This window comes from Poecilia latipinna, unplaced genomic scaffold (assembly GCF_001443285.1).
Source record: "Poecilia latipinna isolate Pla-1442-1.1 unplaced genomic scaffold, P_latipinna-1.0 Scaffold723, whole genome shotgun sequence".
Taxonomy (NCBI): domain Eukaryota; kingdom Metazoa; phylum Chordata; class Actinopteri; order Cyprinodontiformes; family Poeciliidae; genus Poecilia; species Poecilia latipinna.
Genome location: NW_015113339.1, coordinates 347,911 through 362,307, shown reverse-complemented (window position 1 = coordinate 362,307; position 14,397 = coordinate 347,911). Strand labels below are relative to the sequence as shown.

The following is a 14,397-nucleotide window of genomic DNA, read 5'->3' as shown; positions in this document are numbered from 1 at the left end:
TGTAAACAAAGTTAATTAATATAATATGTTTTGTAATTGAAAAGGATATGCAACAACATCACATCCAGTCCAAATGCATAAGAAGCTTGTAAAATGATGCTAAACTGAGCAAACCAGATGAAGTCATACTACATTTTAATTGTTTAATTTGATCTTTAACTCAGTGTATTCAGTGTAGTATCATACAAATAAGAACAGGCTTATAACAAAAGAGGGGAAGTACAAATAAACATTAACTAAATGACAAAAAATATGTGTAGAAAAAATATCTATGTTGTATTTTTTTAATTGGTTATGCAATGCTTTTTATCGTATACAAAACATGGGAATAGTCTTAGTGCACATTATAAAATGATAATCTATCCATGTTCAAACATGTGCAATATGATCAATGCCATTTTTATACATGGTATGTACTGAATGCAAATCAGCAATTAGCCCCAGCCCAAAAGCATACGTTCATTTTCTATGAACCTATGAGACGTTGGAGAGCATTACAGAAAAAAACACATCATAATTAAAAACACTTGTGATTAACACCATACACAAAGATAATATTTATATTTTACTCACAGTCTGTTTCATACATTTCATATTTTTGTTTATATTTAGATGTAAAAAAAAAAAAAAACAATAACTCAGTATTAAAAAGCTTGAAATGTTAATTTGCATAGAAAAACATGGAAATAATGTCCTAGAGTAAGATGCTTATAAAGAATGGAGGTTGTACATGTCACTAAATTTGTAGTTAATTTCATTGACTTGGCTGTGGGGCAAGCTTTTGCTGGCAGTCAGAGGTTGATGCGAATCCAATTCTCCCGGACTGTCGCTCTCCTCTGGTACGTTGGCACCCCTGAATAAAGTCAGAGAGTCAGACTGGGAAACTGCGCTGCCAGTGTCTCCATAGTGTGGCCACGTGTTTGAAGGAGAATCGATGGAGGCAAAGGAGGAGCTCTCCGGGCAGCTGAAGGAGTCGAGGCTGGGGCCCGGGATGGCAGAGCAGCTGCTAGACGTTCGAGATTCGTGGAGGTTCAGCTTGGAGACCAAGGGTTTGCCCACCGAGACTGGCAGCCGCTCCACCACCTCTTCGTCCATGTTGGAATACGTGTAGTGAAGGCAGACGGTGAAGGTGAGGTCCCTCTGTGAGTTCAATGAATAGCAAAATGCCTTCTTTAGAAGGACATCCTTGTGAAATGACTCAAACAAAAATATTTAACTGTTTGTGTATCTTTATGAAAAGAATCATTCTAGAAAAGGCACTTCTAATTTTGCATCAGCATTACATCATTTATGTATTTATTGTATGTCTATATTAAATTATTGATTTTTTTCACTTTCCACAATGAATGTAAATTTTAAAATGTCACAGTGTTGTGCAAAAGTCTTGAGTCATCCAATGTTTAATAAATGTATGCATCACAAGAATATTGCGATTTTTAAGCGTAATACATTAGAAATAAACTTAAGGGACATAGAGTACAACTAATGTTCTGCACAAGGGGTATACAATAGTTTGCCAATTTGCAACACCAGTCCCTGGCTGGGCTTTTAACAAATAATTTAGCAAAGGTCCAAATTTAAATTAGATCTTAAGACCCTTTAACACAGCCTGTATGTCAGAAAGATCAGGCTTTTCTTTATTTAAATGAATAAAATACAGCCATTGTCCAAGGAAAGCTTGGACAACAAATTGATTAAGTCAACATTTAAAGATTACAAGAGCGTCCGGGTCCTTGAAAGTAATGTATAACTAAATTCAAGGCTGGAAAAACAAGCTGCTGCAGATTTTTTTTCAAAGTAGACATTTTAATGTTTTCACCAAGATTTGTAAACACAAGCAGATGTCTGACCTTGAGTCTCTGCAGACTGCGGATGCGTGTGTAAAGACTGTGCTCCTCCAGTGAGGGGAGTTCCTCCTTAATCAGCAGCAAACAGCCGGCTTCAAGCAGAGTCTCCTGATTACTCTTCTTCAGGTCAATGTCCACTTCCTGTGAAAGGAAAATCAGAAACATTGTGAAACTCCTAGCCCAGTTTTTGTGCTTTTTAAAGATGCGCATCAGGTCTTTAAAGCGACCAAATGATTTTTGATTTGGTTTTACTGGTTTTAAAAAGAATAATGTTACAAAACTCTCTCTATACACATTCTTCACGGAGTCATTCTTCTGTCATATCAAAACAGTTTAATGTTGTTTTTCTGGGATGCTTAATATATTAGTATGAAATGTTAAATAAAATCTCAAAATTGTTAAAATCAAACATTAAATCAACTGAGCCAGTGTGTATAATTTTAAGCTGGTGGAGGTTCTGTCTGTTGACAAAATTCTTATCTTGGTTGTAAAAACCAACAGCAGAAATAAAATTGTGTGTCTTTAATTCAACTATAAAAACTTTATGATTATTTGTTCATCATGATAAGCTAATTCCTCTAAAAAGGTCATTTAGGGTTTTGTGGCCCAAGATAAAATTTTATTTGGTAGAAGCGACAACAAAAATGGCTTTGGACTGAAAAGAGTAATAACATCTGCTTTACTATAAATTACTTTGAGTAATAATAGTCAATATGTCTAGAGGATGGATGTCTAGTACAATTTATTAAGATAGAATAAGCTTTTGGCACTTACTCTTTGCTACTTTGGTTATTAACTTTAGAAAATTGAGGTTTATAAAAGATAGGGGGGAAAATATTCCAACACAAGGTAACAAGAACTGTTGTTAAAGGGCAACAAGGAAGTTCATAAAACAATTAACTTTACGGTGAGTACCGTACAAGAGAGAGAAAAAAGATGCTCATAAAAATAACCTGATGAATTTTATGTGTCATTTGGTGCCATTCTGGACAGGCCAGTAGGTCTCTATCAGAATGAGAAAAATTATATAACTCCCTCCTAGTTTACTTCGTTTATCTCCCCAAAGTCTTATTCATGAACCTCTTTTTGACATTAATTTATTAATAGTAAGAGGCTCTACCAGCAACGCAGCAGGATCCTTTTACTGGTTAAAAAGAAGTGCAAACATTTATAAAGATACCTTTAAAACAGGATTTAAGCATCAAATTGAAAGGGAAAAAAAATCTGCAATTAGTATTTTATAAACTTCCATGAAAATAGAAATGTAGGACATTACATTACTAAAGGTGACATCTTCCTCATACCCACTAGATGCTTTTTATATCACTGAAACTTGATGAAAATAAGATTTAGTTTGGTGTTAATTTAGCTTCTATTTTGAAGTGCATAAAAAATCCTGGATCAGAATAAGTCGCCCCCAGGAGTCGCACACCTGTGGGAAGTCTGTAAGCTGAGCGCTGCAGGAATCTATCTCTGCAGGTTTCTCAAGTATCCGAGTGTAGATGACCATGATGTTGGAGAATTCTGCCGCAAACCCGAGCTGGACCTTCACACCGCAGTCAAAATTGAGGGAGCGACTCTCAGGCAGAACTGGTAAAACAAAAACATCCTTAAATTAGGCGATCTAAAAGTATGATGAGTAACTTTAGTAGCATTTAATCAATTGAGTTTTTCAATTTTCTACCATGAGCAATGGCCCACTGCAGATTCCGAGCCGAATCGGAGGCAGAACTGTCCAATGGCTGAATGCGGTCAGTGAGGGAACGCCGCTCAGACAGGTTGCTGCGCAGCTCCAGAGCCTGCCTTCCTCTTGTAATCGCGCAGCGACCCATGTCTGGAAAGAATCAGCAACTTTGAATAAAAGGAAAATCTAAATCTCACCGCCCTCAGCAGAACACAGGTACATTAGGATTTATATCCAGATTCATCTGAGTGAGACAAAGATCCTATAAGAGGTGCTAAAAGTTTTTAATTCACAATATACGCATAACATATTGAATATATCATCATTAACTCTTGCTTAGTTCTGACCCATCATTCTGTCTGTCTGATTTCCGCCTCCTATGACTCTGCACTAAGTAGCAAACAGAAGTCCACCCATTGTGATAACATGATCCACTTATCATGGACACATTAGAGGGACATTATTATCACAAAGATCGAAAAAGAATTAAGAGGATTTGCAGAAGTCTTTCTCTAGGTCACCAATATGCAACAGTGCATTCATTTGAAAAGCTTCTTGAGTTTTTGTGTTTGGTATGCACTGACCAAAGACACACCAATAACAAAGTAGAGTGTGTTATTAATGCTTTATAGTCATAAAACATGTATTTAGATGTGGTTTAACTTCTACAGGATCAATACCTGCAGGATACAAATCAATATCAGATCAAAGTAATGTCATGAGGAACAGTCTTGGTCTAAGTGTGCTGTGTGTGCAAAAACGTCAGATATCAGATAACACTATTACACTATTATTACTATTTTGTAGCATAAGATGTGCAATATGCAAGCAGTGCTGACTGAGAGAGCTCTACCTTCGGCAACTTTGTCCAGCATCACGGTGACCTTCTCATCCTCACATACGTGCCGTTTGAGAAAGCTGATAAAGATGCCATTTGACACATCTTCTCTCTTTACCTCATACGCTTCAGCATCCACACATCTACACATGGCAAATTACACACAGGTGACAAGAAAATCACGCTAAAAAAAAAAAAACAGACAACAATTTTGCATCAGAACAAGAGATCAAAACCAGCAACTTACGTGGCATAACCAAACACTATGTTGGCCGTGACTTTAAGTGTTCCCGGTTGTACGATCAACCCGTCGTTTGGGTTTCTAGGAAAAGATGGGATTTCAAAAGTAAGCTGCATGGCATACACACATACTTTAATGACTAACCTATAGGCACACCTTTTGCGACACATGTCCAGCAGGAAGACATTGAGTCCAGTCTTTTTCTCTTGCATCCTGGTCAGTATGTTCTGCACACACAAGCAGTGTTTCGATGTGTAGGAAGCCGGAGCATCAATAGGAACCATGAAACTGTTGCCATAGTTCTCATAGCCATGACCGGCAAAATACAGCAGCCCTGCAGAAGTAAAGAACAATATCAAAAACATGCAGCTTAGTTAAAAAGTTTACATACAATTATCATAGATATGGATGTCACAGTAATTTTAGCCTTTAGCTTATTTATTTGAGTAGATATTTTTGAAGGGGAATGGTGGTGCTGAACTCTTGTCGTGATTCTGGGGTGCTTTGAATGATTTGGGTTTCTACTTTGTAAGAATTACTTGAAGAAAAAAAGTGACTGGGGGATTGAAGGCGAGGCTTTGGGCAACCTTAATTTGACCTAAAATAAACAAAAATGATCTAACAGATCCATAAAAACGAATAAATAAGCAGGCATTAACATTCCGGGACCAACCTTAACCCAGTAAAAAAAAATTGGGGTCTACGTTCAAATTTCTATCAAACATTTTAAATAAACTGTAGCAGTTTTACCAAGAACTAGTACCGTTTCCACTCAGCCAGATGTTTGTTGATGCCTACAAAAATACAATGGTTGAGGTGCAACTTGCTTATGAATATTTAATTAAATACAGGTGGAGACGTATTTGTATTTTTGAGCTCGTATTTACAAATTTCACCAGGTGTTAAATAGAGAAAATTCATATTAAATTCCAACTAATTCTTCTTTTGTAGATCATTGCAGTCGTGTGTTGTATTATCAATTATGTTAAAAAAAAAAACCCAAACAAACCAAAACACAGTTCAAATAAACAATGAGTTTTACTTTTAAATGAATCCTGTTTTAAAAAAAAACAAAAACAAAAAAAAAAAAACCTCATCCCACATTTTATTTAGCTGGACACAGACTCTCGAAGCATCCATTGCCGCATGAACAGAAATAAGTGGACTGACCGTAAACGCCCTTGTCGAGCAGCAGCAGGAACTCAGTAACGGCGCTTTTCATCTCCTGGCAGTTGAGGTCCAGCAGGGATACAACCTTAAAGTCCATCTGCCTGAGCAGGTTGGTCAGCTCGTGGACGTCAGAAATGGGAGCACTCAGCTGCTGGTGGTAGTGGTAGTGCATGTTGCCAATCAGGAGAGCAACTTTGTCTGTAGCTGAGTGGAATACGATGGTGGAACCGTGAAACCCACGACTTTTAATGTGGAGATACTCCATGCAGTTTGCGTAAAACTAACCATAGAAATTCTTGGCTGCTGGGGGAGGACAGGCTATCTGCTGCACTGGGTTTACTCCTGATCTGGTCGTCGACCTCTGGACTTCCTGAGACTCTGGCGACATTAAAAAAAAGAAAAAAAAAAGGAAAAAAAAGAAGGAAAGATGCATACCCATGTCTGTGTTACAGTTCTGACAAACAGAACATGAGAAACAGGAATAACAGTATAATGAAGGGCAGAGGAAGTATATTACTAATGTAGTTCCTATATTTCCCCCTGAATATTCTAGCAGAAAGTACAGCATACCTAACCCCCGATCAACTTCTACCCAGGAGGCTTCTGTGACTGAACTCGGGCCTGCGTGACAAAACGGGAAGAGTTAGCTGTTGCAAAATGGTTCAGTGTGAAGCTGAACATGCGTAGTGTCAGATATTCGTTGCACTACTTAACGACAACAGAATGTTGTTGAAATCACTCAATCATAATAATCATTGTTTTATATATATATAAGTGATAGATGAGAGACAGGAGTAACTATGCCTCACCAATTGTCACTGTTGCCGTGTTGCTCCAGGCCTCGTGATACAAATTAAACACCTTGCATCTGTACTCCCCTCTGTGCTCTGTGGTCACACATGGGATCTAGGAAACAGTGGCAACTTACAGGAACAAGCTCATACAGAAACAAGGCCATCGTGTGACTTAAGTCTGGAAAGTTTTCTCTATTGCCCCAGACAGTCAGTCCAAAACCAAAACCACCCTGGGCAAATAACATAACTAAACAGGTAAACAGAAACAAACTGAAAGTATCAAGGAAATGGAGAAAAATCCATTAGCAACTATCAAATCTTTCACAAAAGCTAATATTAGAGGTACAAACCTTGGAAAAGATTGAGGTTTTTCCAAACTAATTTCAAGTAACAGAAACAAGGTTTCTGACAACTAAGCTAAACATTTTACCCACCAATATATCCACTAGTTAGTTTGCTGTCTAAAACAAGACAGGTCGCAAACTTACACCTCAGACTCAGCATCAGAATTTTGTCCTAAATGTTGCTCTATGGTCTCAATACAACTAAAGCTGTGAACTTATACCCAAAAGCAGAATTATGCTTTAATATATTCCTTGACTTTCTTTAAATAAATAAATAAATAAAAAAAAAACATTTGCTGAACACTGAAAATTATTTCCTTCAGATAATGGTTATTCTCAGTGCTTTTAGGACAGCTTTTGATTCTTAATAACTACAAACTAATTTCATTTCTAATTTACTATGACTAAGCTTTCCTTATTTTAAGACGAGGATTTTAAACCAGTTAGACCTTTTTATTTTAACTATTATTACAAGCTAATTCCAGTTAGGTCGAGTTATGAAACATATCCAGGGTCGTTGATTATTACGAAAAGGTTAACCTGGATTTTTATCGGTATTGTTGATCTTAATGCAGCAATTGATTCAGTCAATAAAAACAGTTTACTTCATACACTGAAAATAACTGTTCTTCAGTCATTTAAATCATATCTCACAAAGAAATTGTGTCATAAGTACGGAAAACTCGGCCTCTGTAAGTAAAATTTCCAATAATTAAGTGTCCCAACTTTCAACATTCATTTGTAACATAACAGCTCAATGAGTATTAATAATTTTGCAAAAAAAAAAAAAAAACTGCTCTTTGTTGTCCAACTTAAAAGATTTGACTAGCAACAAAAGGCATTAATGCACAATAATTAAACTTTACCTCAATGTAGGTTTTCTAAATGAACTTACCCTGAGGGAGCATGATTTTTGTTGAGGCATGGGCACTTTGTTGTGATACCACTCATACTGGGGGGGAGGGTTAGCCTCTGCTCTGCACTTCAGGACCAAAACATCCCCTTCAGATGCTGCCTGGGAGCTGGGCTGCTGACTGATTCGCAGTCCACTTACTGGAAACATACTGCTGCAGCCTGCCATGACAGTTGTTTTCCATCACACTGCACCACATGCTGTGAGATGTGGGTAAAGGCGGGAAAAGCAGGAAGTAAAAAAAAAAAACAAGCATACCTGGACTGGAGCCGGCAGAGTGAAGGAGTCGAACACGAGCCCACGTGGAGAAGATGCATTTTTCTCCATGGTTGATCCTGCAGATGTAGTGACCCTGGTGGGCTGGACCCAAAGGGCAAAGGACCAACTCTGGCAAACTTCCCATCTCGTGTAAAATCTAAAGCACAGAAATAATCCACATAGACTTAGATGAAAACAAGAAACAACGGAGTTATAAAGAGGATTTATAAGCCACTGCTCTGACCTCCTCTTTGCCTTTGAACCACTGGTAGCTCAGTCCAGAAGGTCCGGAGGCCCTGCATGTCAGAACCACCCTGCTCCCCAGAGGAGCCTGTTGAGACTGTGGCTGGACTGTGATCTTAATCTGCTCCGACACTAAACAGTGGCACACAACACAAACAGCGAGGATTACAAGAAGGAACACACTACTTCTATTAAGACATGTTCCAGCATAAGATAGTTAAACACACCGTTACGCGTAGCATGTAGTAACTTGTAAGTGGTATGATGAAGCATGTCTAAAAGTCAAATTTCACAAACTATAAAGGAGCACAGGATCTAAAGCATTTTCTCTTTATGTTGTTTCCCTCTGGAAAGTCAATTATAACTCATTAAGATTAGTTTGTATATTTAAAAATGTTTAGTCTAAAAAAAGAAGGCAAAAGACATTGGGCTTGAAATAGAAAGTATTTTTCCCACAACTACTTAAGGGAGAAATGTTGATCCCTCTGGCTTTAAAAGCTTTGGTGCAGAAAGGTTTTTGATCTACTTTCTTGGAGATGTCTAAAAAAATCTTTAATTACAGTAACTTAATTTTAAAAAAGCACAGTTAGCAGTAGCCTTTTTATTTCATTCTTTTAGACAATGAATCAATGTGTTGGGATTTTTAATAAGTAGTTAATGATTTAATGTTTCCCCAACATTAAATCATGACATTAAACGGGGATACATTTGGCTATTGGTTATCTTGCCGGAACACACAACGAGCAGGATGGCAAGGAAGGAAACTAGTAGCAATAACCAGCAGTAGATCTCATCTACTTTTGTGATAGTATGCCTTTTTTTTTCACTAGCATCGCAAACAAAATGCTAAATTTTTTCCACAAATAAGAATCTAGAAAGTCAATTCTTTGTAGAACTGCCTCTTTCTCCAGTTGCAGCAACAGACCAACAATGCTTGCACAATTTTGATTTCAAAAAAGCGTCTGCAGAGGGGAATACTTTTGGCTTTCTTTCACTTTTCAGATTAAGGTCAATATAACATAAATAATAGTTGTCGTGCCAACAAATTCTCACACCTGAACTCCACAAAATTCAATATTTCTCCCCAGTCTATTAGTTCAGTTCACAGGTTTACAATTTTACCGTACTCTCTACAGTTTTAGATGATTAATTCATGGGTGAGACGTTTTATAACATAACCCTGCTCAACCTTGCTGAATACAAATGCATGTCTAACTTTTTATCTGTGAAAAAATATTTGTCTGTTCCACTTCTACCTTTGACTTCTATTTTTTACACTAAAAATAAGTGTGTGTGTGTGTGTGTCTATCTCTCTCACACACACACACACACACACACACACACACACACACACACACACACAACTATAAATATTCCAATGGAAATGTGTTAAATTTGTGGTTGTTAAAATGTCAAAAAGATCTTGAATGAATCGCCTGCCGTCTCCGTTGTACCTGCGGTGGCGAGGAACTGCAGAGCTTCCTGGTGGTCCATCTTCCTCAGATAGTGCTGGAGGAAGTCAATGGAGCAGCCACGATCCGCTAACCATGCCAGGAGGGTGCGGGCAGGGCTGCCTGCAGCGTTCAGCACCTGGATGGAGCAGCTGGTCAGCTCGTTTTCACTGCAAAGACAAAATTCGGTAGAAAGATGATCAGGGTCATGCAGACCTGGAGCGACAACGCCCTCGAAAATTAAAGAACAGATATTATGTTTGGAAGAAGATTAAATGAAGAAGGTTTTGTTTTTTTGTTTTATTGTGAAATGTTTTGATCATATGAGGCTGCTGATTCACGATGCCTTCAGGGTCTCTCACCTGCAGCGGAATTGCGGGTGCTCAGTCGCCGCGTTGGCCAGCTGCCTCCATCCACAACTGGAGTTGTCCAGCATCTTTGACAGCTTGTTCATCCCTTCTTCACCGAGACTGCTGATGTTCATCTTTCCAATCTTCTAATCCCTTTTTTTTTTTTTTTTTACCCTTCGCAGCAAAAATCCAGACACAGGCACAAATTAGATTGCATGCGTTGAGTTCACAGGAGACACTGTACCTGGCAGCACATAGAGAACGGTAAATATACGGAGCCAGAAAAATACTACCGGCGTTAAGAGCTTATGAAAACCCGCCTGTAAAACACTAAAGAGCAAGAATTCAGGGGAAACGAGCACATGTAACGCAATAAGACAAACGTGTTAACTTAAAACAAGAACGAACAAAAGAAGCTGCAGTCCGGATTTACAGCTGAGCTGCCGCTTCCGCCATGAGCTGCGCTGAAAGCAAAGAGTACTACTGAGGGAAATAAGTTTGAGTTTACTAGAAAAGTCCGGGCTGGAGGTAAATCTCGTAGCGAGTGACTGAGGAGCAGGTGGCCTTTGAGTCACACAGATATCCGCCACCCTGTCGCTCTGCTAATCTAACCCGATTTGGTTCCTCAGATAGTTTGCTTCTCATTTCGGTTCCTCTTTTTTTTTTCTGTCATCCCTGGCACGTATTACGATCATTTGCATGAGGCGTTTCCATGGTTACGCCATTCATACGGCCCAACTTTAAAAAAAAAACAAACAAACACACACACAAAAAAAAACTGTCCTGTTTAATAAAAGTTTGTTTACGGTGTATATTTTAGGACATCCTCAGGTCTTACGAAAACATCCTCACACATTTAGAACAAATGGCGCCAGATGTCAGACCACAGACAAAAAGCCAACAGAGTAAACGGTGTCAGAATAAAAAGTTTTAGCAAAAACGGCTTCAGAAGTAAAAGCGTCTGAATAAACGGCGTTAGAACAGTAATAGCTATCCATGTTTATGCTGGGCTTTGTGTAATTATGCACTCCCTCTTTACATTGCCACACTCAGTATGAAAAGTGTGGCGTGCATTTAATTTCTGAGTCAATCCTGTTGAGCTATCTGCCATTACAATTGTTCACTAGTTTTTCACATGAAGAGACTGCGTTTTTGCCATTTTTCTCTTCCATTGAGTAATTCTAACACACACTGAACGGCTTTTATCGAAACCATTCCTCTATAGCTATGGCTGAATGCATAGCTAGTTTCATATTGGAAGATGAGCAACTCTTTTGCAACCTTAAAAATATTTTTTTCTTCCAGGATGGCCTCATATTCAGCTGTGACCAGTTTCACTGCCCCTGCTGAGTAAAAAAAAAAAAAAGACTCCCACAGCATGATGCTGCCACCATCATGCTTCAACCGAATGATGCTCAGTGTTACTCAACAGCATTATGCCAGATTTGTGCAGCTCCTCTGCTTTACCACTATCTGGGATATTTGCAATGTTCTGTTGCAATGAGGTGCCAAATTAGTGAGACGCAGGCAGAATGGCACAGTCAAAATTATTTGTAAAAAGACAAAACAAAACAGAAGTTACAGAAAAGAAAGCATATGTTTTTAACTCTCATATTTTATTATAGCAGTAAATCGTAAGTTTTGTTATCCAACAGAACCTTTCACTATTTTGTACTGAACGTCTTTAATCGAACTGGACCCCATTGTCTCGTTGGGTAGAGCCTTTCCTCAACAGCAACAACCTGAGAAAAAAATCCACTCATTTGTTCAGTTTTTCACTACAGTTCACATGTAGCATGATTTCAGCTAACCTGGAGAGTAAATGGCATGTTACAAATAGTCCTTATCATTACAGACATGAGTTGTGAACATGAGTCGTATCACTTTTATAGTAATTCACTCCAGAGTGTGAAGCAGGTCCCTGAAACACAGACAAGCTGCAGGTCAACAGAGTCCATGTTCTACATCTTCTTCCCCTTGCGCAGTTTGTTGTTGCGCCACATGTTCTCCTTCCTCAGACGCTTCCAGTACTGCCAGGTGTCAGGTTCCAATTCGTGCAGCTTTTTGGCTTCTCCCAAGTTCAACTGGAACAACCTGAACAAGTGAGAAGAGAAAGTGGAAGACGTTAACACATGACCAAACGATGTCCAGGAACGTCCACCTGCTGTAAACGGTACAGGCTCAGACGGCACTGATTTTGACACGAGTAGAATCAGAGTCAGCTTTATTGGCCAAAACTGTGTGCAAACATGATGAATTTGACTTCTGCTTTACACGCTCAGTATACAGACGTTGGGCACTAATATATAGAGTTTAGAGGAAATAAAATGACGTTATGAGCGCGAATGTGTTTGTACAGCCATTTCTATGAAGAAAAGCAGGTTGTGGTATTGCAAATAAGCATATTTTATGTACAGCAGAGTAGATGATTTCTCAGACTGTAAGGCGATCGCTGTGTTCCTCAGAGACAGCCTGGGGGAAGAAACTGTCTTAGCGGTGACTGATTCTTTTCACACAGCGTTCTGTAACGCTGACCTGAAGGTGACAACACTTTGTGTTCAGGATGTGTGGGATCTGCGGAGATGGTAGCTTGAAAAGTTTTAAAAGATAATAAAATGGCACCTCACATGCCATCTTACATTGTTTAATAATGTTTGTCAGTATTCTGTATAGCTCTCTCCGATAACAGGGCACAGACACAGATTGCTTTACCGCCCTGAGAACAGTCACAATACAGAGATGGAGAGCCATCAAGCGCAATTTAGAGATCCACCATAAAATTGGCCAGGGGTATTTTCAACTTCCTTTTCATTTTTTTTTTTAAATCCACCTTCATCAAACATCTTGTGACATGCTTTTAAAATGTGTTGTGTGTGGTACTTTTCACAAAGTTGAGTTTGATCAGAAAAGTCATTGAGCAGACTCACAAAAGAAATCACTAGAAAAAAAGACAAAGTCAAAACCTGACCAAAAAAAAAACTCCAAGGAAATTCTCAAATTTGAATTTAAAATCTTCTACGGGGATTTGAAACCAGGACACCACAAAAATATATATACATTTTATTGCTTAAAGAATTTTATGAGGAGAAAGACCAATAATGCAAAATGCCGAACTTTTTTTTTTAAGTACTGCTTAGTAGTGACAACACTGATCAAAATCAAATCTAAACTGTGAAGAAGACAGTAACATGTGTACTCACCACTCAGGATATTCCTCTGGAAGCTTTATTTTAGGGTCATCCCCTTGTTTGTAGATGTTAACTCCGACTGCATACGATGTAAGTCTTACTGGGTCTTTACACACCTCTGGACCTTTCAGTTCTTCTTTTATCATGCCTTTACCTTTTCCTTTGGGAGCTGAAAGACGGTGAACAAAATCTGATTAGGTCTGAGGAAACTTGATTACAAGTAGTTAAAATCACAAAGAAAGAAAAAAGCAATAAACATTTGGCTATATAATATTACCATCTAACACACAACACAAGATTAGATTGCGTTAGGTGTAAATAGGTTACCTTTAACAGTATGGTAAATAACTAGCATGTTGACAAGAGATGTTGCATTTACTCACCAACTTTCTTAGCATATCCACATGTCTGTATACTGTTTAGCGTGCTTATTCTGCTCAGGAACGCTCCAGCATTGCTTTTTATGCACTGAGTGGACGGTGCTATCCGAAATAAACAGTAGGCAAACATTTTTATTTAGGGTTACCTACAGACATAGCATACCATGCTACTATTTGACATTCATAACCGTATTCAACTTCCGTTTTCTGCGTTCTTTCTGTGGCTCTGTAGGGACAGTATACTGCACCCCTCTGGATAGGATGAAACACTACAGGCAAAAGTACTAGGGTTCTCGAGCGTGCTGTTCCTCTTTTTTAAGTCACTAGGTGGCAGCAGTGATGCGCTCAGTTGACTTGCATCATAACAAAGGAGAAGAAGACCCTAGGAAAAGTTCTCGAACATGTCCGAATACGATCAGATCCAGAAGAGCTCCCTAAACTTAAAGGGTGTAGGAGAGCTTTCGGCAGGAAAGAAGTAAGTGTTCTAGAGTTAATGAAGCATTTTCACAACTCAACAGTAGATCGCTGTCTAAGAAACAGCTGGTGTTAACACGTTAGCTTCTGAAACCAGTCAGCTAGTTAGCTAGTAAGCTAGTATCACATAGTATTTTTGTTAACGTTTGTGATATTATTTTTGGGCATGAAAACAGCATTTATACTAAGAACATATAAGTGTTTATATGTCTCTCCATGACA

General features: G+C 38.5%; 3 protein-coding genes across 4 annotated transcripts in view; 1 reads left to right on the top strand and 2 right to left on the bottom strand.

The window, feature by feature from the left end:
- Nucleotides 1–268: 268 nt before the first annotated feature.
- On the bottom strand, nt 269–10,870 carry malt2 (MALT paracaspase 2). 2 transcript variants are annotated; one of them, XM_015045378.1, is made up of 17 exons: nt 10,642–10,870; nt 10,146–10,307; nt 9,787–9,953; nt 8,334–8,464; nt 8,090–8,246; nt 7,814–7,992; nt 6,590–6,686; nt 6,351–6,401; nt 6,066–6,158; nt 5,781–5,984; nt 4,767–4,944; nt 4,617–4,691; nt 4,385–4,512; nt 3,532–3,681; nt 3,280–3,437; nt 1,851–1,988; nt 269–1,140 (listed from the first exon to the last, which is right to left on the bottom strand). In XM_015045378.1, exons 2-17 carry the CDS (start codon nt 10,265–10,267, stop codon nt 709–711), a joined length of 2,460 nt encoding a protein of 819 aa, XP_014900864.1. In that variant the 5' UTR covers nt 10,268–10,307; nt 10,642–10,870; the 3' UTR covers nt 269–708. The 2 variants fall into 2 exon arrangements, with proteins under 2 accessions (XP_014900864.1, XP_014900863.1); XM_015045377.1 differs by having other exon boundaries at nt 10,146–10,870.
- Nucleotides 10,871–11,731: 861 nt separating this feature from the next.
- On the bottom strand, nt 11,732–13,942 carry LOC106955281 (39S ribosomal protein L54, mitochondrial-like). Its single transcript, XM_015045383.1, has 3 exons — nt 13,705–13,942; nt 13,334–13,490; nt 11,732–12,227 (listed from the first exon to the last, which is right to left on the bottom strand). The coding sequence occupies exons 1-3, from the start codon at nt 13,829–13,831 to the stop codon at nt 12,095–12,097; spliced, it is 417 nt and encodes a 138-aa protein (XP_014900869.1). The 5' UTR covers nt 13,832–13,942; the 3' UTR covers nt 11,732–12,094.
- Nucleotides 13,943–14,029: 87 nt separating this feature from the next.
- The window catches only part of fam32a (family with sequence similarity 32 member A), a 6,291-nt gene continuing 5,923 nt past the window's right edge, over nt 14,030–14,397 (top strand). The window contains exon 1 of the mRNA XM_015045386.1: nt 14,030–14,176. Coding sequence (XP_014900872.1) covers nt 14,103–14,176 — 74 coding nt within the window. The 5' untranslated portion in view covers nt 14,030–14,102. The remainder of the gene's footprint in view (nt 14,177–14,397) is intronic.